At 44.5% G+C, this 27,284-nt stretch overlaps 1 protein-coding gene across 14 annotated transcripts in view; it reads left to right on the top strand.

The window, feature by feature from the left end:
• The window catches only part of DUSP13B (dual specificity phosphatase 13B), a 35,686-nt gene extending 14,310 nt beyond the window's left edge, over nucleotides 1-21,376 (top strand). For 5 of the 14 annotated variants that reach the window (XM_065551679.1, XM_042856145.2, XM_005278758.5 and 2 more), the window contains 3 exons: nucleotides 8,270-8,461; nucleotides 9,062-9,282; nucleotides 18,498-21,376. In XM_065551679.1, the coding sequence (XP_065407751.1) occupies nucleotides 8,271-8,461; nucleotides 9,062-9,282; nucleotides 18,498-18,718 (633 nt within the window). In that variant the 5' untranslated portion in view covers nucleotide 8,270 and the 3' untranslated portion in view covers nucleotides 18,719-21,376. Of the gene's footprint in view, nucleotides 1-6,203; nucleotides 7,869-8,269; nucleotides 8,462-9,061; nucleotides 9,283-18,497 lie in introns of all 14 variants that reach the window. The other 9 variants (XM_024110041.3, XM_024110040.3, XM_065551678.1 and 6 more) reach the window with 4 other exon arrangements.
• The last annotated feature ends 5,908 nt before the right edge of the window (nucleotides 21,377-27,284 follow it).

The raw sequence follows: 27,284 nt of genomic DNA, 5'->3' as shown, positions 1-27,284 counted from the left end.
CCCAATTCAGCAACAAAATATTTCCAGGCAGTAGGGGTGCAGAAGCCATAGAAAATTGATTTCTGTGTGTTCACTGTCTGCCATGCTCCCCATAGCTATATGTTGCGGTCCATATTGGGCCCAAAATGCCTACTCATACAATAAAGGGAAATTTTCCTCCCACAGTTGAGTAACAGATTAGACTCCTGATTCTGCAAACCCTTGCTCATGAGTCAGCTTTGGACAAGTCTGTGGGAATGCTCACAAGAGTAAGGGCCCAGTCCTGCAAATCCTGTTAACCTCACCATAGCCATATAAATTATCTTAATTCAATGTCTTAGCAAAGAGGGTCTGGTGTCCTCTAACCCAACTCACTCAGGACACAAGCCCAAGCAGAGCCACTTCAGTATCTTGCTTTTCTTGGTCAGCCACTTTCTATACTTTACAGAAGCTACAGCTCCTTTTGTTCTGGTCTTTCACATCCTCTTTCAGCTACATTCAGACAGGTGCCCTCAGGTTACTTACTGGGGAATGGCAGAGCTGGCTTCGGATCAGGCCTTAAATCTTCCTCTTCCAGCATGGAAGTGGTGAGATCTTCCCACTCAGCACACATACACACTCATTCTCAGGGCTCTGACACCCATCCTCTTCTGCACAGGAATTCCATAGCCAGACTCTATGATACTGATACTGGGGAGGGGTGTGTGTGTATGGAGTGTACCTTCACAGTTTGGAGACATCATTGCAATCCAACTTACATTACCTGACAAAGCCATGTTTTAACAGCTATTTTGTAACCCTGCCAGGTGAGTGAGTGAGTGCTCACCATGGCAACCAAGAAGGAAGGGGCGCAATAGTTGTGTAACCTTTCTGCCAGGTGGAGCTGGCAGCAACCAGGGCCGGGTTCAATATCTAGGGGTTCCTTTTCAACAATACCACACAGAACCAGCTCGAGCCCCCACCCAGTAACCTAGGACAATTACACACTACCCCTGGGCACCTCTGAGAGGCAATACTTCCCCACTCCCAAGAACAGAGTCTGAGTGTAGAAAATAAACTTTTAATGAAAGGAGGGAAGTCACCAGATGCCAGAAGCAGGATTCATAATCATAAAACTGTGAGCAGGACACTCACCCCAGAGCGCATGGGGCAATGCCTTCCACCTCATGTTCAGGATTCAGAGGTGTATCTGTGTGAGTTCACCTCCCACCTGGGGACGAAGGCACCTTGCTTGCGCTTCCTCGCTGCCTGGCCGCCCCACCAGCCGCTCATTCTGCTTGCCGCCCTGCCAGCCACTCGTTCATCAGCTGTCAGTCACCTTCTGTTGCAACCTCTGCACATCAGTCTCTTAGTAATTTTCAATTCTTTGCAGGCTGGGCAGAAACACTGCCCCATTTCAAGTGATTTCAGCTCTCATTTGAGCACTTTAACATAACAAAGAGGCTCCTAATGAAGCCTATTTAGCTCTTTCTTTGAACAGTGGGAAGGAACAGGTTAAACCAGACCAGGGACCCTTAGAGAGAGTCCATACCTCCTGGCTGGGACACCTGTCCCCACCCACTTAGTTTCACAGGGATCTGGCATTCAAGCCCCTGGCTTAACCAGGTCCTTTCAGCTGAGGATGACCCCCTCATTTGGGACAGGTTAAGCACAGTTCTGCTCCCCTTTATTCATATAATAATGACAACAACATTGGTAACAGCATTTTACTACCCCTGCATTCAGTACTCAAGTGATTTGTAACCCAACACCAGCCAAAGTTGATTATTTTGAACCACACTGCTCTATCTGATGGATACCTAAGCAGAGTAGGTGTGTTCATGTAAATACAGTTTGCTCCTGAAGTCTTTCCCACTCCCAGCTAGCTCTCAGGGGAGAATTCATTCAGATCCTGCTTACAGTTGGAAAAATGGTCTCCCAAGCCAAGAGGAAGAGGGGGAACTCCCATGTACTTTTAGCAGGGGAGCAAGGGCTGTGTTCCCCTGAACTTTAACCCCTGACCATAACCTTCAATGCAGTGTAGGTAACTTCTTTGGTGAGCCCATTTTCCACTTTAAAGAACAGCAACATCAGCAGCTGTAACCAGACTTTGCAATTAACCACAATATTACTGCACAATAAAGAGAATCCACTCCATGCTCTCCCCTTCAGTGACCACACACACACACACACACACAATACTCATCAACAGAGATACAGCAAGTAGCTGATGTCACAAGAACATCTGATACTCTATAGAGCAATATAGACCCATCTGGAGGGACCATGTGCTGTTTTACTTCCTGCAGCATTCAAGATCAGCAGGTATGATCCCAGCTGAGTAGCCCACAGAATCACTGAGAGAGGAAAAGAGAGAGATCAGGGAGACCTATCGAAGGCATGGTTTACAGAAGGGCTGTCTCTCCACAATTCCAGCTGAAATCCATGGGAGCTGGGGCAGGCTCAGCACCTCTAAAAATCAGGCCAGATAGTGATGCCCTTATTGATGTTTGGATAGTACACCTTACTCCATGAAAACTTCCACTGCATTCTATGGGACTTACACTGAGTAGACCTCACTCCATGTGGAGTAAGGGCATCCCAATCTAGCCCTATATTGGGAGAGGCCACTTGCTACCAGTATAGTATCCAAGGAGCAGACAGGCAGATGTTTTATTCTCATCCGTGCAGCTCTATGTTGTGTGAAGAGTGATCTAGCTCACATTCCTCCAGACATTGACACCACATTGTATAGAGAAGAGCAGGCCACTGAAATGGATTCTGCAAAGTCAGACTAGGGCATGTGGTCATCACCTTACACAAAATGCACAGCTGGTGCTAAACTTGTCCCTACTGAATTTGGAAATGCTATTCGGGTTACATCCTCCAGCTGCTGAAGAGATTTTCTTACAGACAGTTGGCTGCTCAAATACCTTGTGCATCCCTAGAAACAGCCAATGTCTCAGCTTTCAAACCCAGCCAGTCCTACCTCAATCATCACTGTAGTTGATTCATACTATTTCCCACAGCACTCCCAGCAATCGATAAATTATGGCTCCAGTGAGACTATCGGGTTAAACGGCAAGAAGGAAGAATGATGACTATAATATTTGCCATTTGTGTAGAGACGTAACAGATAAAGTACAAAACCTTTCCTCAAACATATGTTATCATGGAGTAATCTTTCCAATGGATAGGTTTTCTGCAAAGCATTTGTGACTTTCTAAAGCACAACTGTTAGCAGTGGTGTTGTGGCGGTGTTGGTCCCAGGATATGAGAGAGACAAGGTGGGTGAGGTAATATCTTTTATGGACCAATTTTTGTTGATGAGAGAGACAAGCTTTCAAGGTACCCAGAGCTCTTCTTCAGGTTTGAGAAAGATAGTCAGAGTGTCACAGAGAAATACAAGGTGCAGCTTTTTTTTTTTTTTGGCTTGGGGGCGCAAAAAAACTGGAGCCGGCCCTGATGACTGCAGAGGTATTGGCTACCTACTTCACCTTGAATGGTCTCTTGCAACATATGCTAATTACTTATGCTAAACAATCTGTTCCACCTTGTATTTAGCTGTGACACTAAGTACCTTTCCAAGACCTAAAGAAGAGCTTTGCATAAACTCTAAAGCTTGTCTCCTGGTCCAATAAAAGCTATTACCTCACCCACCTTGTCTCTCTAAAGATACAACTGGCACAGACCTGACATGCCCTACCTTGGCCAAACCCAGAGCTTCAGTCTGGTCTTTTACAATCATCTGTCAAACATAATCCAATTGAAGTGCATTCAGGTTGACTTTTTAACTAAAATGATAGAGTTACAACATGTCCCAGCCAGTCAAAAACAAATCACGAGTAATGTCTCTGCAGGGTGAACATTAAAGGCGTGTTTATTAAGTTGGGGAAAAGATGGTATTCTACAAATGCACAGACTGATAATTACTGATGGGATTAAAACACTTAACAGATTATTGATGCAAGAATAATGATGTAATGAAATTTTCCTAAAATTCTCCTCTATCCCACCAGAAAAAAAAAAGTATAGTGAAGTGATGAGATGACGCTGTGCTAGGGCACTGGCTTCATATCCATGCAAAGAACACAATACCACCTACTGAAGTGCCAACACTATTTTGTGCAGCACTGTGTCATCTGCTAATATGGTGCGGCAGTTTGGTTCAGTACTGACTCAAAAGGAACAGTGTCACTTAGTCACTAGTCACCCTGCCCTATTATTTCCCTCCTTCCTATTTAGCCAAGTATGTCTACAGATAAATTGGGAGGAAAGTAATATGGAGTTTCAAAGGACTGGGATTTATGTTAGGGGACCTTACCTCAAAGGTCCTCTCCATATTGTGGCATGAAACCGTGCTAGTTACACCACCATGCTTCAGGGCACCCCTGAGGGTATGTCTACACTACAAAATTATGTCAACTCAAGTTATGTCAGGATACAGCCGCCGCAGTAATTAAATCACTTTTGCCTTGTGTCGGCAGTGCCTGTCCTCACCAGGAGCACTTGTAGTAACTGGACTATCATTGAATCATTGAGAGGTCATCTAGTCCAGTCCCCTGCACTCATAGCAGGACTAAGTATTATCTAGACCATCCCTGACAGGTGTTTGTCTAACCTGCTCTTAAAAATCTCCAATGATGGAGATTCCACAACCTCCCTAGGCAATTTATTCCAGTGCTTAATCACCCTGACAGTTAGGAAGTTTTTCCTAATATCCAACCTAAACCTCCTTTGCTGCAATTTAAGCCCAGTGTGGGGCATTGTAGAACAGCTTCTGAAAGCCAGTAACAGTCGTTGGAAGCAACACAGTGTCTACACTGACACTGTGTCAACCCAACCACATCAGCATGGACTCTACGCCTCTCCTGGAGTGGAGTTATTAAGTTGGTGTAGCAAGACAGTTATGTCGACAGGAGCAAAATTTTAGTGTGGACACTTACATAGTTAGGTCAACGTAAGCTGCGTTGCGTCAACCTAATTCAGTAGTGTAGAGCAGGCCGGAATTAATGAAAATGGCATTCTTTGTTGCTTGTCTGGGTGGGAAGAGAGAAAAGGCCTTCCCACCCACCCAAATGGTGATGAAGAGAGAGACTCTACCTCGGCATTCCCATGAGGAGAGTAAAGGACAACATATGAAAGGACTTCAAGGCTGCCATGAGACAAATCAACTGTCTTCCTATGCATATTACTTTTGTTACCCAGTCTTCCTCCTCCCCTTCATCAAGGCTCCCTTGTTTGTCTGTAAGCACTTTGGGGGCAGGGATTGTATCTAGCACAATGGGCCCCTGAACTGGTTGGCCTTTAGGCACTACCATAATACCAATACTAAATAACATCAATAATTCTCCAGGAGTTGTTGGGCTAGGTGCTGGAATCACTGATGACACTCTGGCCTGTGTTCTGCAGGGGGTCAGACTAGTTGATCATAATGTTTCTTTCTAGCCTTCAGATCTATTAAAGGCTTGCCTGACTGCAATTCTCCAGTTAACACACACACACACATATATATAGTGAAGTGCAAGAAATATATATATATATATATATAATTAAATTACATTACACAGTTCACCTAAAATTACTAGCTCTAGTATAAAGTGACTCAAAATTAATTTAAATATAGTGCTAAAATTTCTCTTACATGGTTGAATAATTATTGTGATACAGTTTCAATAAGGCAAAGACCAGAAATGTCTCATATGAATATCATTAAGAGCATCCCAACTGGATGGGCATTTTAAGACAATATACATGTAAAGTAAGCCATAAAACCAAGCCCACTACAGAAATAGAGTAAAAAGATTTAAATAAGCAATGTAAGATAAGTTAAACAAGCTAGTCATTAAATATATATTTATAAATATTTTACAATAGCTTTGGATAACCACATTATTTACATTCCATGTGTGCTTAATGTTTTTAATGTACAGCCTCATTTTAAGCAACATGCCTAACTTATTTCAGCTAGACAAAATAACTTTATGCATTTCGTCACTTTTTTAAAGTGTGCATTTAAATAAATTGGTACAAAATTAATTTGCATGTATGTGAAAAAGTGGTAGACAAAAAAATTTAGTGTGTGAAAAAGTGGTAGACAAAGCTAGAGCTAAAATAGTTTGGAGTGAATAGTTTATTCAGTAAATTTTTCTTTTTCTGTTTGTAAATTTTCTGTTGGAAGCTACTTATTTTCTTGAATGGGTTCATTATTTAAATGATTTCTACAAGGAATTTTCTATCTATAGATCATTTGTGATCAACTTGCTACGAGTATTCTGTTTTTGAAATTTGAGCAATGATAGCTAGCTTTGATTGGACACAGAAGTCACATGACACGATTCTATTCCCTAGCTGGATAAATGTGAGTCTTAGAATCAGGCTGTAGTGGGAATATTTGTGTGTGAGAATTCAAGGTTTGATTTCCATGAATTTACTGTCATGCTTACTTTTTCAGTGAACATCCCTGCTTGTAAACTCCTTTGCTGGAATACAAAATGGGTGAGACTACAGCTGGAGCTTACTTGAGGATTACTTACTTTGGAGGGATTCGCCCATTTTAGTTGCAGTCTCCAAAACTTTCAGTATATCTTCTCTTTATCCATAGGGCACGTACAGCACAAGCTTCCCTGTACTACCTGGTCAACATGCCTCTGCTCTCCTGGAACGACCACCTCTAGGGATACATCTACATCAGCGCTAATCCCAACATTTGTCTACCACTGATGCAGCTCCATCAGTCATAGCATTGGTGGAACTGCTAGGGAATGTAGGAGTGCAGGTGTTTTCACCATCAGGTCACACTCTGAACACAGTTTGACAACAGGGTGATAAATAAAAGCTCATGCATGCTCTGTTTTAGTGCTTACACCACTGGCAACTCTGGAAAGTACACCACTGGTTGACCAACAGTGCAGAAAAGCTAGTGTAGACGAGGCCCAGGGGCAGAAACGTCTCCATGGCCCATTCAATCCTTGGTCTCTCTGCTGAGGCTTTCAGTAAATTCTAACTGTGTTTGTGATATAGGTGTCTCTGCACTGTTATCCAAGAAAATACTCTCTCTATTTGTATTTTGATAAACTGCCCTCTCCTAATATAATTTAACAGTCCAATTCCTGGAGGGGCAGTATGATAAATTTTAAGCCACCCTGTTTCCCAGATCTCATTCAGCAACACAATCTACACACAGCTACCCGGAATGCTCACAAGACAGCCTATAATTCATTACTACTGTATGGCTCAGAGAGGCAAGGTTGATAGGTTTCTTTGGCTCTCAAAGACTCAGCAATATTAATTAAAGTCAACCGAGAATTTTATGCAGTAGAGAAAGAAAGCGGAGGGGATGACAGGAAGCAGTAAATAAACAGAGGCCAAAACAGCTGAAGGAAGCTTATAAGGTCATCAGCTACACTAGAGTGGTCACAGCCACGCTGCAAGGGATGGGATATGTCAAAGGAAGGGAAGGTTAGCTGCAACTATTATGAGATGGGAGGGACTGAGGGAGCTGCTATTTTTTAATGGAATGACAGATGGTTTGGTGGTTAAGACACAGAAAATCTGCCGCAGATTTCCTTTGTGACATCAGGCAAGTCATGTAGGTGTTTGAGATCACCAGCTGGAGTTAGGGCATGAATTGACACAATTAGATTCATTATGCACTGGAGGTGGAAGTACCTCTGAAGTAGCTGATACTGGGACTCATCAATGTCAAACTGGGGATATCAGAATAGGTGGAGCATGTCTGTTCTTATATGCAAATTCCTGTGTTCCTTCTCTTTCCTAAAGTAAGCAGAGATGGGCAATTTTGTAAAGGCTCCATATCTATGGTCAGTTTTGTTTTCTATCTGCAATTCCAACATTTATTTCAAGACTAGAAGTTTAGAGAGGAGAGAGAAAAGGAATGAAGGAGGAAAGTAAGTGAAATAAAATTAATGCTCTCCAAAACGCTAACATCTACATGTCTGTGAAGTTGTTCATTGGTCAGAATTGTTCTGTCCTGCTTACACTATTCCTTCCTACTATGGCAGTTTGTCGTCAGGACACTGAGTATGACCACTGGAACTGAACTGTTCAGTGCTATCGCAATACGGCCCTTACAGCTTATATTATTATTACTACTACTATTTATATTGCAGTAATAGCTAGGAGCCCTTGTCATGGATCAGGACACAAAACACAGAACAAATAGATAGTAAGCTCTGTGGGGCAGGGATCTTGTAAGTTGTTATTGTAATTGTAGGTGAGTTTTTGAGTGGGAGGGAGAATGAAACTATATAAACGGGGGGGGGGGTGTCTTCTCGATTCTGTATTTCAGAATGGCTTTCAATTCGTTATGCAAAGACGACTTACTGCGCCCCAGGATACGAAGCGCTTTGAGCCTGACCCCCAGAAGCCAGAGCAGTTACCAAACGCCACCTCTGACAGAGCTTCAACGCCTGCTGTGGACACATAAACCTTCCACTGGCCACGTGAATGAAGTCTGGCCAAACCTCTACGTGGGAGACTTGTAAGTGAGATCTTCCTAAAGAACCTGACCTCAAAATGAGACAAGAACTAGGAGATAAATGGGGGCTCTGTCAAATGAAATCACTTGAGAATGGAAGGTTTGGGAATCATCAGCTAATGGGGGCCCAATCCTTGGGTCTGGTTGAACTATGCCTAAGGCAGGGGAGGAGAAGGCAGCTTTACACCATCTTTACGCCTCCTCTAATCCTAAGGCCTAAAGTGAGCATGGACCACATCTCCTCTGTGGTCGTACAGAAGCACTGCATCAGGACTGCATCAGTACAGCAGCTAAGCATGCTACCAGTGCTTAAATAATAACGATACTTTTTTAAAGTTTGCTTTGAAAAAAATTGTTTTTTCCAATGAAAACCTGAAAGAAACATGATGGAAATGAAAAATTCACAAGAGCCAGTTTGTGCTGAAAAAAAAATATTGATGGGGAAAAATTGAGCCACACCAGTTTGCTAGTATTTCAAAGCACCTAGCGTCTGTAACTGATAGCAGCACAATTCCATTATAGTTTGGCCCAGAGGTTTGTAGGGCAGTGGGCAGAGAAATCCTTGCACAACCCCCTGCATACCCAAGGTGTTCTTTCTTTCAGATATACAGCTCGGGACAAAGAGCAGCTGCGCCGAATGGGTATCACCCACATTGTGAATGCTGCTGCTGGCAGATTTCACATTGACACTGGAGCTAAATTCTACAGAGACCTGCCTGTAGATTATTATGGAATAGAAGCTGATGATGATCCAAATTTTGATCTCAGCATTTACTTCTATCAAGCTGCCAGATATATAAGAGCAGCGCTGAATTCTCCAAGAGGTAACAACACTGGCTATGCACGTTACGTGGCTTCAGCATAAAAACAAGCAGAGCAAGTCATCAGCTAGCATTCAGCACAAGCAGATTCCAAGTAGAGATGGGTGGGAATTGAAATACCTGGTCACACAGCCACTACCCATAATCCCACAGCTAGTCTGGTAAGCCAGTTAGCCCATTAGCCATAAAGGGAAGGTGAATAGTTTTTCACTCAAATCTTAGCCCTGCCAAGAGAAGGAGACACAAAGCCTTGCTACAACTGAAATCTACTTCTATATCTCCCACTATGCTCAGAACTCAGCTGGAGCAGCCAGGCTGTGTGCTGGAGGAAAGTAAGCTGCACACAGTTACCGCCAGACCACAACACAGGAAGAAGGGCATCTTTAAGAGCCATCTTCACAGATCTCACAATTACAGTAACATCTCTGCCAATTCATGTGACGATTCAGTGCTCACCAGCACTCATAATGGCTCCCAGCACCTATAGAGTGGTCTGTCACTGGGTGTAGTATATAGCATGCAGAGCCATTAGACTAGCATATCTTTAAACCACAATCACACACCCCTAGGCAAGTGCACTTTCTGCAGGTTACAGATCACAGCTTCTTTACATCTGGCTATTGGAAAAAATAGAGGCAAATTTAAAAGATGTGGCACTATGGGTGGGAATAAACATCTCCAGCCCTTATGCACCAGAAAGAAAAACTCATAAACCTCTCATGAGGAAAGAGAGAGAGAAGACTTGCTTTCAAACCCACAGTCTATTTCAATGCCAGGAAGCCAGTGGTCTGAAATATTATACGGCACAGAGGAATTAAGGGCCAGATTTTTCAAACACATGAGGTCTGCAGTTGTACACTCAGTGTTCAAAGTAGTTAGCATGATGGCAAATGAGGGGGAAAGGTGTTGTCACTTCTTGAGCTGTGTTGCCCCCTTTGGGCCCCCTAGGGGAGAACAGGTTGCATCTGCTTTCTGCCAGGACAATCTCTGTGAGTGGGCTCTCTCTGTGCTCAGGAGGCATAGACCCTGTGGTGAATCCAGATAGTTAAGTGCAAATCTTTATTGGGAGGGTTTTCCATAGCACCACAAAGTTAAGTGATTACAGACTTGCACAAATGGTAATTATGCACCTAAGGGCCTGTTCTGTTTCAACAGTTGCAAGTTTTTACAGCAACATTGATCCTAAACACTAATTACTAAGGTAGGATGTATCTGACACAAAGGTCCATAGCTACTACACTCTAGGGTTAGTCCTAAGCAGCAAAATTTGGACCTGGATTGTGAACACCCAGAAGTTCAGAGGCTATTTGGAAGACTTGATCTGGCCCATCATAAAGATTTACTTGGGCTTTGAAAAACAGAGGTCTATGTTTGGCATTCAAAACCACCACCATAGTACAGGGAGTTTGGATCTGGACCCCCTTCTACTACAGTGCGTGCTATTTACGAATTAAGTCAGCCCTCTGAAGAAAGGTAGAATCCGTTGTAAATCCATTGTAAATTCTAGCGTAGAGAATGTACAAAGGAATAAAACATGAGAACCAAGTTGACTTAGTGGCTCCCTTTCCCCCGGATGATGTTAGTACAACTTTGCCCACAAAGCCTTTCTGGGTACATTCCAGAATACTGAAAGTGGAACGGTTAAGAAAATAAACTATATTGCTGCCCCATGGAACTCCAGTTTGGGTATAAGGTAATCACAGCTGAACTAATCGTAGCTAGAATTGATATTTAGTCCTACTGTTACGGCTATAGATATTACTTTACTGAACTCCCTGAGACCACATGCCAGCAGGAGTGCTGGGAATGGAGAGAAGACTAAATTAAAAAAAAAAAAAAAACCCACAATCCAGCTGCTGCTGACGGTCATCATTTTAAGTTTTTTTTAAAAGGGGTGACAGAGTTTGATACGTATACGAACACGATGTTCTGGAAGCACAATTCCCTGAGCTACAGTAGCTCAGCAGCTCAATATCCAGGGCCTGCACAGGAAAAAAAAGGAGGGACGGGCGTGTTATCCAAATAGCCGTATTTATTTAAAAGTAGTGATACACAGCAACATAGATGTACCAGGTAACACGAGGGCCATTCATTTGAAAGTCAGGATATACCATGGTATTTTTGTTTGATGGAGAAACTGTTTGGTAGAACTGCCACTTAATTATGACTAGTTAGTTCCACACAGCTTTTTAGAAGGTATTTTTATTAACTTGTTCATCCAGGAGGACACTGAGTCACATTTAAGTATATATGACGCACACACACACATACTGGTTTTTTTAAGCTGTGAATCAAATATTTTATCTTTAGAATTACACTTGAGGCCAGATTCTGTTCTGTTACACCACTGTAAATCCAGAGTAATGTCACTGAAATCAGAGTTACTCCAGATTTATGCTAGTGTTACTGAGCAGGAGACATTCCCAGCGGGATAGGGTTGGTTTTGTTTGATTTCAGTGGGAGCTCTATTGTATCCTTAAAGGGGAACTGTTGTCTTAGTTATTGGACATCCTTGGCCTCCTTTCCACCAATACTATTCTGGAGTATTGGTAAGTAACGGAGCCCCCATCACCCTCAATGTGCAACCTCTTAAGTCTTGACTGTGATAGAGAGCAGGTGTCCAGAGGTTGCTGCTGTAGCCAGGCCATGAGAACACTATTTAATGAGGTGCCACCATTCCAGCTTCTTTGGCTTGTGCCCTGCTTGAAAACCAGCCACTCCATACCTGCATGGCCCTATGGCACACAGTCAGTACAACCGTTGGTTTCAATTGACAATGTAACTACCACAGTAGTTTAAGAATCCCCATTCATGGGTCAGCAAGTGAGATGAGTCTCCTCCAAGCAAGCTAATCCATGCAGCCAGAAATGTTTCTGGCTGATCCTTTACTGAACTTATTTGCTTCAGATAGGAGAAGGCGCTAGGGGAGAGAACGACACCATGAATATCAATTTTGCTCCTTTGCATGGGAATGCATACAATTTGCATTTTTTCAGACTATAACTAAATGCGAATGCAAATCTGCAGTTTTTGATAAAGTCTGCAGAAGGAGAAAAATAATCTGTGGACATAGATCAGAGAAGTCCATGGAAAATTATTAGACTAACTGCATGCGGAGAGAAAGGTTTGCAAATACAGGATTTTCTTTTTATTGATCTGTGCACATCTTTTAAACAAGCAGATGAAAACCATCAATTAACTCATTGAAATTATGGGTGTTCAGAAAAGACCATTCTTCTAACATTGTGCTCATGCAAATACAAAAGTTGGTCTCCCCTTAAGGGAGGCAGAGTGGCCTAGCGACTTAACAAGGATTTTCCTCCTTGAATCTGTGGCAGGCTCATTAGGCATGTCACTTAACCTCCCACTTTCCCCACCTGATCACAATTCTTGGCCACATCTGTGAGCACTTTCAAACCCTCAGATAAAAGGTACTATATAGGATAAGGGCTTGTCTACACAGTGCAGCAAAGTGCGCTAGAGGGGGTGATTTCTAAAGCGCATCAATGTGTTGCATACTAACTGTCCTGTGTACACCCTGCTGGCATGAACCAAAAGTTCTCTTGGGTGCATTAATATAGAAATCACATCCCTCTAGTGAGCATTGCTGTGCCGTGTAGATTAGCTCTACATTGGAAGTAGGCCTTTGCTATTGTTCAGCTGATAGTAAAGACACAATTGGTTCTGCCCATGGCTTTATGGTAGTGGGTAAAATGAAACAAGTGATGAGAAAAACAAGGGTAAGCTAGAAGATTCACAGATGCATAGAATAGGCCAGATCCTCAGCTGTTGTACATTGGTGTTATTCCACTGAAGTCAATGGGGCGAGGCCCATTTACACTGGCTGAAGAGCTGGTTCACAGTTTTAACCCAAATTAACTCAGCCCTATGAGGAAGCAAAGGCTAGTTCAAGGCATTTAGCTCAGTTAATGATGGGTAACAAAAAGGACAATCAGATCTTATGTGCTGTAATGTCTAATTTGTTAAACAACATTCAATTTTCCAACTTGAATTTGGCCAACAAAGTTGAATTTGCAAAATTCATCCCTGATGGAAACCCTGTGAAGTCAGCGGAGTTACATCAGGAATGAATCTGAGATAATAGCCATATTCCGTTGTTAGAAAGAAAGTGTTATTGTTCTATGCAAATCCCAGCCAGATGACAGATCTTCGTCCATCCATGGCATGTCTGGCTTTCTGCTGACTCTACTCTGGGAATGAGGACCTGGAGCATGGATACCAGACGCCAAGGTGTCTTTGCTAGCTGCTTCCCTGCTAGAGGTAATATTCTGCCATCAAGAGCGCTCAGGTCTGCCATCCAGAACATACCCATTTCAGGATCTATTCAGTAAAACAAGTGCAATACATCACAGTGAGTTCAGATTGCACTTGCCCCATTTATATCAACTGCTATCAGACAAGAATCACAGCCTGTAAGAAGAGCTAAATAGCAACATGGCTTTTTTTTTCCTTACTCAAGTTTAACATTCATTTGTTTGCTGCAAAACAATCACATAGTAAATTAAAATCCTCTTTCATTAGAGCAATTTCACACTAATGAAATCATTTCACGTGAATGATTTATCTGCATCAAACAGTCACTTTATTGTCAGCATGCAGAATTCATCCGAATCTCTGTGCAACAAAGGACAACAGCCAGGAATAAAGACTGAAAATATAAAGGAGGTAAATTATCTTAATCTACATGCCATGGTGATAAGTGCTTTAGAAAGCTAGGCAGATTAGCTCTAAAGCCAATCATAGGCTGGTCTAGTGTCTTGGTGGGAGACCTTCAGAAACTAATAGCTGATATGAAAAGGAGTCATTTAAAGTGAAGATATAGTCAGAGAAGCAAATATGAAAAGGCAGCACCTTCTTACTGCCTCCATCTTCTCTTTGTATTTGAGACATATCTACTCACTCACTGATAAAATCAAAGGTCTGCTGCTCCCAGCCCTGCAGAGGAGAGGCAGGTATGGGAGAGGGAGCTCTGGCTTTATCCTGCATCCCTAACAAAAAAAGGGTCAGGTAAGTTCCAATGGTGAATCTTTGGGGGTGCATGAGGAGGAAAAAAAAAAAACACAGCTTGGTCTCCAGATCCCAGATTAAATGTGGAGACCGACAGGGGTGCTGAAACAATTTGTATAGTGTGGGGGCTGAGAGCCATTGAACCAAACTGTAAACCTTGTATATAATGGAAACCACTTCAAGCCAGGGGGTTCGGAAACATCCCTAGTTCCAGCACCTATGGAGACTGGGCATACTTGAGATGGAAGAGTCATTGAGTGAGAATAAATATGGAACCCAACATTTAAAAAAACCCCATAGTTGCTTTGCTGATTGCAGTCTCACACGCCAAGGGCTTGTCTGTACAGCAAGCTAGTGCGTGGCAAGCGAGGGGGTGAATCTACAACCGCCGCAAGCTAATTCGCCATGTGGACCCTGCTATCATGCACAAAAAGTTCCATACAGGAAATTTTAGTCAAAGTCAAAGCACATTATGGCACTTTCAGTGCATGGTGGCAGAATCCACACAACGCAGCAAGCTAGTGCGCTGTAGATTTACACGCTTGGCTTGCCGCTCACTAATTTGCCATGTACACAAGCCCAAAGCCAACAAATGGAGTTCTGCCTGACAAGTCTGACCTGAACCAAGTACTCAGAACAGTCTTCTATTTTAACCATGCTGAATTTCAGGGACAGTTTGGATTCAGATCCGATCTAGTCTATGGATCTAGTGCTGGGTCAGATCCATATCAGTAGGACCTTCTTTTCTGGATGTAGCTCAAACCCTGGACATTTTTAATATTATTATTTCTAGAACTTCATAAATATGTACAAAGCAACAGAGGGTCCTGTGGCACCTTTAAGACTAACCGAAGTATTGGGAGCATAAGCTTTTGTGGGTAAGAACCTCACTTGTTCACTTGCATCTGAAGAAGTGAGGTTCTTACCCACGAAAGCTTATGCTCCCAATACTTCGGTTAGTCTTAAAGGTGCCACAGGACCCTCTGTTGCTTTTTACAGATTCAGACTAACACGGCTACCCCTCTGATACATAAATATGTACAGTGTTTTTCAGACACATAAAAGAAAGTGTCCCTGGCTTCTTCCAAGAACATCCTTTCTTCCAAGATTTCCACCATTTGGGGCTGGGGTATGTAAGAACTTCTGGAGTCTCCCAGTGCCACTAATTGATGTTTGACCTTGTGCAAGCAACTTAGGCTTGGATTTTAAAGAAACCAATGGGAGATAGGCACCTGATTCTATTTAATTTTAACAGGAGTTGTGTGCTTAAGTCTCCTTTTAAAATCCCAGTCCAAACTTATCTGGGTCTCAACTGTCTCCTCTGTAAAATGAGGAGAGCAATGCAAAACCTATCTACTTACCAGGGGTATTGTGAGGATTAACGGTTGCATAGAACTTTGAAAATGAAGAACTCTGAAGTGCAAGGAATTATCTTTTAAAGGCCATTTCCCTTACTCACAGCACATATTGGCCTATTTTGCCAATACTCCCATTGACTTCAATGGAACTACTCATGGTGTAAAATACAATTCAACATGAGAAAGGGGATCCTTATTTGTCTCACAATAATTTCTGAAATCTGTATATGAAAAGGAAAAATGATAACACAAGCAGCAGCTGATTTTTTTTAATTGCAAGATCAATAATAAGAGATTTTTAAAAAAGTTTTAAAGCCTGGTCAATATCTGCTCTCGACAGAGGAGAGTTTGTACTACTTCCTTGTAGTCTATATTTGTCCTTTGCTTTCTATTGAAGACATGTCTATATTTAGGGGCAGGGCTCAGGTTTCTTATGCCAGGATAGTGAAAGGTGACTGTCTCATCAGATACAGGCCATTGTGGAATTAAACCTTTTCTGACCCTGCTGACAAGAAGAGGTTTTAAACCACATGCTCGCTCATTCTCTGAGCATGTGACTATGAGATCGTCATGAGTCAAAATTGCAACTGTTGCTATAAACTCCTTAAATAAAAGCAGTGTCACAAAAGCAATGAAATATGAGATGAAAACCAATGCACAGAGTACAAGGTATTAACAGCCAGGGAGACAGGCACAGCAAACAAGTTTCTTTGGCTGGACAGATTGACATCATCCACACAGGGGTATCTTTGGCCTGCTCTCCACTAGAAAATTAAGTTGACTTAAATAGGTCACTTGGATACGTGACAAATCCACACCCGAGCATTGTAACTAAGCCAACCTAACCTTCAGCGTAGACAGTGCCAGGTCAACCTAGCTAGTATCTCTCTGGGAGGTGGATTACCTATGCCAACGGGAAAACGCCTCCCGTCGGCACAGGTAGCGTCTACTCTGAAGCACTTCAGTGGCGCAGCTATCGCATTTCAAGTGTAGACAAGTCCTTTTTTCCTGATCCCTGATAATAGAGAAGCTAACATGCTGTTAGAATGAACAAACCAAGGACAAACCCTGACAAGCTGTAGGCTCTGCAATGTCCACATCATCAAACACCCCTGCATTTTAAAGGCTTACAATAACCACAATAGTTGTATTCTGCCTCCAAGGGACAACAAAATGGGATATTTTCTGCCCCATTGGGATCAGTTGTTCTCACGTTCTTCTGGACATAAGTTGTAACGTATTCTAATAGTATCTAGCTGAGCTGGATGAATAGCATTTGGTAAGCAGGAAATTTGATGGATTAGTGGCCTTTGAAAACTATAAAACTCACATTCCCTATTTGGGCTGGATCCTGAATAGTGGTGAGTGCTGAGTGGTACTCCCACTAGTTTGAATGGAGGAGAAGAGAACTCAAGTACAGAACAGCTGTGGAAAGTGAACTACCTAATCGTACCTAGAGAGGGTCTCTCCAGAGAGGACACACTGCAGGATTTGCTATACTGCTCTTCCCATAGTTTGCACATTACTGAAATCAGTGGCATACTCAAGATAGTCAATTATCCATTTTTAAAGTTACCTGCTAGTAAAGAACAAAGTGGATGTCATAGGGATAGCAGCAATTGCTAAGCCCTTGTTGTAAAAGGAAAAAGCAAAGAGAATCATATTCAAATGAGTGCAGACAGCCTATTCAAATGTTAGGCTACTTTCCTCAAAGAAAAATGCCAATTAGGACTTAATTTTCACTCTCAGCTTGAAGAGATGTCAGCACCTCTGAAAAGTCTTCCCCTTTGTGTTGCAGGCAGATAAATAGAGCAGGTAGAACAATGGGGAAATTTTGCAAAATTTGTTCACTTTTTTGTTGGAAATTTTGAAATTCAGAGTTTTTCAGCCAGCTCTACTAGATAATACTGCACCTTTCTATACCCGCTTTCATGGAAAGGCTCTCTGCCCACATTTTACAGGCAGAACTGTGAGCCAAAGAGCTTTGCAGAAGGATAAGTATCGTTCCCACTGCTATGGATGAGGGAACCCAAACACAGAGGGACGAAGGGCTGGATTGGTACCTTGCAGTTCGTCGTGAGAGCAGGGACCAAATGGTAACTCAGGCACAGATCAGTCCCTACTCCCTCCTTGTTTCATGATAGAAGTAAGCTGTTCCAGCCCTTCTTCTGGCATGTGTCCCTTCCCCCTTCATGTTAGATTAGCTCCACTGGCTGGTTCATTGGGGGAGGATCCACCATCACTCTGTACCCACTTGCACAGGAGGGTGAGTAGGGTCTGACAATGCGGGGTCAGGCACAGGTCCTTACACCTCCTTACTCCCCTATCTGCATGTGCATCTGGAGCGATGAATGACTTGCCAAAATAAACCAATGGCACAAAATAGAACCTCACAGGACATGTCTACACTGCACCTGGGACCACAGACTTGCACTAGCAGGGCTCGTGCTAGCCTGCTAAAAATAACCATGTAGATGTTGTGGCTCAGGTTGAAACTCAGGCTCTGAAGCCTTAGCGGCTGGGGGTGACATTCAGAGCCCGAGCCTCAATGTCAAAGTGCCATCTACTCAGGTATTTTGAGCGCACTAGCATGAGTCTGGGAACCCGGGCTGGGAGGTTTGCTCTCAGATGCAATGTAGACATACCCTGAGTTTGTCTGTGCTCAACCATCAGACTACATTCCCTCACAGATGATGTACCATGCCTGGTCTGATCATGAAAGTCTAGATGCTCCTGTCTGCAGCAGTAGCCCGGCCAAGCTCAGGCTGGATGAACTCCATCAGCAGATACGGTGTAAAGTAGTGACACCTGCTCTCTCTCTTTTATTTTCAGGCAGAGTATTAGTTCATTGTGCAATGGGGATCAGCCGATCAGCAACGCTTGTACTTGCTTTCTTAATGATCTGTGAAAACAAGACCCTTGTTGATGCAATTCAGGCTGTGTGTAAACATCGAGGGGTCTGTCCCAACTCTGGCTTCCTCAAGCAGCTTCAGGAACTAGACATGCGATTAGCGAGGGAGAAAGGAAGAGGAATAGATCCCCTCAGACTTTAGATGGGGGGACATCTTCTGATTATAGACCAAGAGATACAGGTTGCCTCCAGGAAGATTATACTTCTGGCAAGACAGATGAACCCGGACTATGCTGTAGTTGCCTGGAGAAATCCATATGGAGCGAGCGGGGAGAGTTTGAGAGTTTGAAATTTCACCTCCTGCAGAAATACAAGCCAGATCCTCAGCTGGCGCCTGTCAATGTCGTTCCACTGGACTTATGCCAGTTCATACCAGCTGACCATCTGGCCCCTTCATTGGATCCCCTCCATCCCCAGCAAGCCTTAGTGGACTCGTTGGAACCCCAACAAGCCCTTGTAGATTAGTTGGGGTCCCTCACAACTACCCCACACTCTCAGACCCTTATAATGATCAACAGATATGTGAGGTCCCAGGGACGCGCTGGAAGCTGATGCACAGCTGTGAAATCACTAACACTACACAGTTAGAGCCCACAGCCACGTTCTGAGCACTGCTATTTTATATAGCTTCCATTTCCATTGGCTTTTAATCCCAGTGTCTCAAAATACTTGGCAAATAATTGGTTCAAGCCTCACAACCCCTCAGTGAGGTAGGTAAGTAATGTTAGCCCCATTTTACATATGGGGAAATTGAGGCCCAAAGATGTTAAGCAAACTGCCCCACTGATGCACTGCAAATCTGTAACTATGCCAGGAGAGGAATCCAGATCACTTGGCATATAGTGCCATGTTCTATTCAGATTCCCCATCTTTCCCTTTGAAAAAGGAACTCTCACCTCATGTCAGAGCAAAATCGAACAATGCACCTACCAAATCCAATGCAGCAGCTCTGTATTCAGATTTCCCTTTTACGTCCAATTGACCACATTATATCTCATAAACAACTGGAAGGAGATATTTACTTCGATGCAATTACAGCCCCATGCAGCGCATTGGCAAATGCAAATAATATAGAATTTCCACTCGACGGCAGATTAATTTGGTGTGATGTTTTCCCTCGAGAGTTCTTAAAGGCTTGCAGTAGTGAAAGTGTCATGCAGCTTGTATTTTTAGTACTGTGGATTCTGAGCAGGAATAGAGGGCTGTATACACTCACCCAGAACTGCTGGGTTTTTAAACCGCCATGCAGTAACGTTTTTACTGAGCGCAGCACCCTTCCTGTGTGTGTCTCAGAGTAATATGAAAACGAGACTTCCCTGCAGAGCTGGTGGCTAAATTCAGGTGATGTTTTCCTTTTCATAAGCACTGGTAAGCCCTTGCCACCGAGGCTAATTATTTGTATCCTCAAAGGAGTCAGGTGATAGCAAGGTTGATTTAGTCTCCACTGTTAAGATAGGACAGCTGGAAGAGGATTGATCCATTGGGGAATGGAGAAAGTGGCTGGGAGGGAGGTCACAGTTAATGATGGGGAGAGGGGGAGAAAATCACTGTTGTATTACAACTTTTCAAGGAAAAGCTCTAGGGATCATTTTAGGGATGTTTGGTAACCTGTGTTGTACGGAGGTCAGGCTAGAGGATCACAGTGGTCCCTTCTAGCCTGGGAATCTATGACTCCAAGGTCTAAGTGGCCCGCTTATTGGCAGTCTCAGCAAAGAGGCCAAGCATTTCAACAAGCATGGAAGCTGAACTACTCTCTCACTGTTGGAGGTGGTCCCCCTCCATGTCAGGGGCAGGGCGTATTGATGGGGCAGTGTGGGGAATCTTGTGTTGTCACTGCCCGGCCTGTACCTGTTTTGTGGATAGAAGCCTTCACTCTCCAAAGCTGTCAACCGGACACCTTTCCCGAGCACCGGACTCACTTTAACTCGGTCTGTACGGTACGGTAGGGCATTTCTGGGCAATCCTAGCAGAGTGCAGGTGATGTTAGAAAGGCACGAGTCCAAAGGCTCAATGCATTTATCCAGTCCAGAAATGTCATAACCCCCATAAATTCCATGCCCCTCCATGATTACACAGTGGAATTAAAACAAAACCGCCAATGAGCAAATGTGTTATTGACATGTGCCTCGCATTATAACAGGGGAACTTGGACTGCGACCCAGTCAGTGCTGTGACAAGGAAACATGATCAGATTCCTCAGCGGGCTCAAATTCTTATCCCCAGACAGCTCTCCACCAACAACAGCAGCTCATGTTCAACAGCACCCAGCAATGCAACACAAGCAGTAAACCTCACAATAGCAATGGCAGGACTCCCATGACCGCCCCAAGTCACTGCAGGCCCAGCAGCATTAATTGAACTAGCGGATGAGGATAATAATATGTAACTTCTTCATGGTGGTGTTGTGAGGCTAAGTTCATGTGTGCAAAGCACTTTGAGTTGCTGGGATGAAAGGTGTCACAAAAAGTCCTGCTAGGGCAGGTGTCACCATACCATGTAGTCTTCTAGATTCTCTCTTAGCATGCAAGCAAGTGTTGACTCACGGGCAGGCGTGCTGTGCTGTTAGCTGTTCTGGTTATGTACGGAGTTTTTGCATAGAGGCAGCTTTGGGTGAGAGGGAGCTGTGTGAGCAGCAGGAGACTGAATCTGGGGCTCTGATTAGAGTCAATTCCTGAAGCAGAGCAGGCATTGGAGTTGGGCTAAGATATCTGGAAGAAGGGGTTGCCTGTATGGTGTTTGACCATCTCAAGTCAGGACCGGTGCACGTGTGTAAATAAAGCAAGTTACACTCAGACTATAACCCGACTCTGCGTCACTGCTTTAGCCTCCGTAGGGAAGCTGACCTGCAAGATCTCAGAAATCTCCAACCACTTGAAAGGTGACATCAGGGGCAGCAGCACAATTTATTATTACTAGATAACATTCAAAGCATCCACACAGGGTTGATCCACCCTTCTCTTGGGAGAGGGACCCAGAGAACTAAAAGAGGCCAAACGGCAGGAGCTGAAAGTGAACCAATAGCACCTCACTGAGAAGAGAAAGATAAGGAAAGCTTTCCCCCTCCCACAGTGGTTAGGCTGGCTCCCAGATACTCCCCTTGAGTCATCCCATTTTGCCATAACTTCCAGGTGCTGGTGAGCAGGTAGTCCCTCTCCATCCTTTCTTTGAACTTGGTTACATCTCTTCGCAGTTCCCCCTTACCTTCCCCTCCTGCAGGTATTTTTATGGATATAATAGGTGCTTGCCCGCCTGTTGAACACGTGCCGTAGCTATGAAAACATCTACTAAAATAAAGGCTTTGGCACAGGTGCATCTTGGAATTAATATTTTATGAAGATTAAGTAATCATAACCCTTGACCCACATGCGTTACACACACTGGTGGCTTCTTCCCACCAAGCTTAGTTACCACGCAGGAATCTCTTAAAGCGCACTTAGCATCAGACAAAAATCAAAGAGGCATTAGGGGGTGGTTCCATATTTATTCTCACTCAATAGCTTCCAGATCCCATGTGCAAAGCTTGCTCACGGAGATGGCTTTTCAAGCTGCCAGCTCTGCAAAACCAACTTGGGAATCTGAGAAATCCAGCTGTTATTTCTACCACTGCAATTCTCACCAGTAACAAGGAGTCTGATACCAGAACTTAGCTGGCAATTTTGCTGATCATGCACCAGGAGAACAGAATCCCACTCACTCAGGTGTACTGACTCTGCAGTGTCAGTTCTAGTAAAACTTGTCTGCAAGTGTACCAATTACTACTTGTGAGAAACACAGGCACCAGATACTATAGGCTGAGTAAGGTGGTAGCATTTTTCTGTCCATAATGGCAAGTGCAGAGCTAATCATAACAGATACATGTATGTTCCCTCATAAGCATTCTCTTCTTCCCATCCATATTTTACATGGCACTATAGGAGCACTAAGGATGATTTCATCAACATCTATTCATCTTAGGTGCTTATATGACCCCCACTACCGTTACTGCGGTATATGAGCCTTGCAATCTGCAATGCATTTTTCCTCAAAATCCCTCTGAGAAAGGGAAGTACTATTATTCCCATTGTACAGAGGGGGAACAGTGGCACAGAGAGGCTAAGTGACTTGTCCAAGGTCACAAGGGTCTTGGGTAGAGCAGGGAATTGAGCACCAGTCTCCCCAGTCCTATAGCAGCTCCCCAACCACTGGACCATCTTTTCTCCCCTTCTGAAGATATATTAACAATCTCTCTGGCTCTCCCTCCCAGACATATGTTAATGATAGTAATTATAGAGAATGTTGCAGCAGACATGTCTGTGCTGCATTATTCCTTCTTTGTTTTTGCACTTGGGGTTTTATTTGTAAAAGAAAAGAGACTATAAATCTGTCCTGTGAAGAGCTAAGGGAGGAGAGGCTACTGACTCCAAATAGTAACATGAAAGGAGCAAGGATAGTGGCTTTTGCACCAGCGGTGATTTCCCAAAGAACAATTAAGGGCATTGCACAGATGTACACCATCTGGGGAGATGAATATGTGAATGAGACAGCCATGACAGCTATGGTCTCATCATACCCCGGGGGCACTAATTTATACCATCTCTCCAGAACTACAGATGCAAAACTTGCAGACATATCTCCACTGCTACAATGATAAATATGCACCCATACACCTTTCAAGATCCAGGGGTCCTACACATGCCTATCACAGCATGTGGTGTATCTCAGCCAGTGCATCAAATGCCCCAACAAACAACTATGAGAAACCAGGCAATCACTACACTCTCAAAAGAACTCATACAGAAAAAAGATAAAAGATATATCCATATCTGACCTGTCAGTTCTCCTCCTCAAAGGAAACCTGCACAACACCTTCAAAAAGGCAAGCCTGGGAATTAAATTCATAACTCTGCTGGACACTAACAAAAAAAAAAAAAAAAAAAAAAAAAGGACTTAACAGAGACATGGATTCTCTGGCTCATTTACAACAATTTAGAACTCAGCGTACATACTGCCTACTAATGCTTAACTGCCCACTTGATTTTAAGTGATTTCCTACAACATGCGTGAACCCCTTATGCTTAACATGTCCCACCTTGTAATTAGCTTGGAGACCCCAGTAACTTTCTCCAGACTGAGGAAGAGGTCTGTGAAGGTCGAAAGCTTGTGCCTTCTACCAACAGAAGTTGGTCCAATAAAAGATATTATCCGACCTCCCTTGTCTCTCTCACAGCCTCGGACCAACCTGGCTACAAGAACAGGGCAAACATCCATCTCTCTAGGATAGTTTCAGTGCAGTTATGGGAAGAAGAACCCCTATATCGGGTTTTTCTTTGTACATGGTGTGGTTGCTTTTGCTGTTTCTCTTGTGCAAACAGCCTGGGCCCTTGCACCAGAACATGCCATACTACTAAAACATTAAACATGACCAAGGTCTGTAATGCCTCAGCATGGGAAGGACCCAAAGAGCAGGCTTAATTTGAGCACTTCCACCAGTGTAACTCTTTGGCATGCAACTTGCAATAAAAAGATACATTTGCTCTTTGAGTATAGTACCCTAAAAACACAACACCCATGAGCAATGATGGACTAAGATCCATTTAACAAATAGAACTCCCACCTCCGCATCTGTATCAAACATATTGCTCTGGTTTAACAAAGGGAACCCTGCTATCAGAGTGCTATCCATATGGAGTCAGGGTGACTTTTCTTCTGTTTGACAGATCTAACCGCCTGTATCCAGATCTGAATTGCATTGTGCTCCCACCTGCCCTTCCAGGATTTTAAAGCATGACAAAGCTCATTTCCCTACTGTTAATTTGCCCCTGTTGTTGCTTTTCATTCCATGTGTACCAGAGATAGCTCTGCTTTTGAGGAATGCCTAGCTACCCCATGCTTTGGTATGAAGAACTTATATGCAGGATACTTTCATGCTTTGCAAGATCACTTGAGATTTGTTCACAGTTAGGAATGTACATATATCTATTGGAATCATGTCAAGCTGGAGTCTTGGGGTATGTCTACACTACGAAATTAGTTCGAATTTATAGAAGCCGGTTTTATTGAAATCGATTGTATACAGCCGATTGTGTGTGTCCACACAATAAAATGCTCTAGGTGCTCTAGTCGGCGGACCGCGTCCACAGTACAAGGCTAGCGTCGACTTCCGGAGCATTGCACTATGGGTAGCTATCCCACAGTTCCCGCAGTCTCCGCCGCCCCTTTGAATTCTGGGTTGAGATCCCAATGCCCGGATGATGCAAAACAGTGTCGCGGGCGGTTCTGGGTACATGTCGTCAGGCCCCTCCCTCCCCCGTCACAGCAACGGCAGACAATAGATTCGCGCCTCTTTCCCTGGGTTACCTGTGCAGACAACATGGAGCCCGCTCAGCTTAGCTCACCGTCACCATATGTCCTCTGGGTGCCGGCAGACGTGGGACTGCATTGCTACACAGCAGCAGCTGCTAACTGCCTTTTGGCGGTAGACGGTGCAGTAGACTGGTAGCCTTCATCGGCGATCTGGGTGCTGGCAGCCGTGGGGCTTGCCTTTTGGCAGTAAATGGTGTATTACGACTATTAGCCGTCCTATTACAAGTCGGGTCATCGCACGTTAGCAGAGTCTTCCCTGAGCAGCCGATTGTGCAATAGGCCTGAAGACCATCGTCATACGCCGCCCCGTATTTGCTGCCAAGCACCCAGAAAGATGCCGAGGGCTATCAGTCACGCTGCACCGTCGTCTTAAGATGTAAAAAATAGATTTGCTCTGTATTCATTTGCTTCCCCCTCCCTCCGTCAAATCAACGGCCTGCTAAGCCCAGGGTTTTCAGTTTAATCTTTGGTGGGGACCATTCTGTGTGACAGTTGTTTGTGTCTCTCCCTGATGCACAGCCACCGTTCTTGATTTTAATTCCCTGTGCCTGTACGCCATGTCGTCACTCGGCCCGCCCTCCCTCCTTCCCCTAGTCCGTCAGATACTACGTTTGCGCCACAGCTCAGAGAGCCGAGAAGCGGTTCGCGCCTTTTCTTTGAATTCTGGGTTGAGATCCCAATGCCCGGATGACGCAAAACAGTGTCGCGGGCAGTTCTGGGTACATGTCGTCAGGCCCCTCCCCCCTCGTCACAGCAACGCAGACAATAGATTCGCGCCTTTTTACCTGGGTTACCTGTGCAGACAACATACCACGGCAAGCATGGAGCCCGCTCAGCTCAGCTGAGCTCACCGTCACCATATGTCCTCTGGGTGCCGGCAGACGTGGGACTGCATTGCTACACAGCAGCAGCTGCTAACTGCCTTTTGGCGGTAGACGGTGTAGCATGAGAGATAGTCGTGGGGCTGGCAGCCGTAGGGCTGCATTGCACCAGCCCCTTGCCAGGCGATGGTATATTATGACTGGTACCCATCGTCGTCGTACTGGTGTGGCTGTCAATCATGGCCACCTGGGCAGACATGCTACTGTTTCGATGATGATGGCTACCAGTCGTAATATACTATTTTCTGCCAATTGCCCAGTATTGTCTGCTAAGCACCCAGAAGAGGCCGAGGGCGATGCTGGGTGCTGGCGGACGTGGGGCTGGCAGACGTGGGGCTGCATTGCTACACAGCAGCAGCCCCTTGCCTTTTGGCAGATGATGGTATTTTATGATTGGTAACCGTCATCATCGTACTGGAGAGGCTATCACTCATGCTGCACCGTCGGCTGCCAGCTTAAGATGTAAAAAATAGATTTGTTCTGTATTCATTTGCTTCCCCTTCCTCCGTGAAATCAATGGCCTGCTAAGCCCAGGGTTTTCAGTTTAATCTTTGGGGGGACCATTCTGTGTGACAGTTGTTTGTGTTTCTCCCTGTTCCTGTACCTGTACGCCATGTCATCACTCGGCCCTCCCTCCCTCCCGCCCTCCCTCCTTCTCCTGGTCCATCAGATACTACTTTCGCGCCTTTTTTCTGACCAGGCGCCATAGCTAGCACTGGGATCATGGAGCCCGCTCAGATCACCGCGGCAATTATGAGCACTATGAACACCACGCGCATTGTCCTGGAGTATATGCAGAGCCAGGACATGCCAAGGCGAAACCCGGACCAGGCGAGGAGGCGATTGCAGCGCGGCGACGAGAGTGATGAGGAAATTGACATGGACATAGACCTCTCACAAGGCACAGGCCCCAGCAATGTGGAAATCATGGTGTCACTGGGGCAGGTTCATGCCGGGGAACGCCGATTCTGGGCCCGGGAAACAAGCACAGACTGGTGGGACCGCATCGTGCTGCAGGTATGGGACGATTCCCAGTGGCTGCGAAACTTTCGCATGCGTAAGGGCACTTTCATGGAACTTTGTGACTTGCTTTCCCCTGCCCTGAAACGCCAGGATACCAAGATGAGAGCAGCCCTCACAGTTGAGAAGCGAGTGGCGATAGCCCTGTGGAAGCTTGCAACGCCAGACAGCTACTGGTCAATCGGGAATCAATTTGGAGTGGGCAAATCTACGGTGGGGGCTGCTGTGATCCAATTTGCCAGGGCAATGAAAGACCTGGTGATAGCAAGGGTAGTGACTCTGGGCAACGTGCAGTCAATAGTGGATGGTTTTGCTGAAATGGGATTCCCAAACTGTGGCGGGGCCATAGACGGAACCCATATCCCTATCTTGTCACCGGAGCACCAAGCCACCGACTACGTAAACCGCAAGGGGTACTTTTCAATGCTACTGCAAGCCCTGGTGGATCACAAGGGACGTTTCACC

The sequence above is a fragment of the Chrysemys picta genome, chromosome 7 (assembly GCF_011386835.1).
Source record: "Chrysemys picta bellii isolate R12L10 chromosome 7, ASM1138683v2, whole genome shotgun sequence".
Classification (NCBI taxonomy): Eukaryota; Metazoa; Chordata; order Testudines; family Emydidae; genus Chrysemys; species Chrysemys picta.
This window is presented reverse-complemented; position numbering and strand designations above follow the sequence as displayed.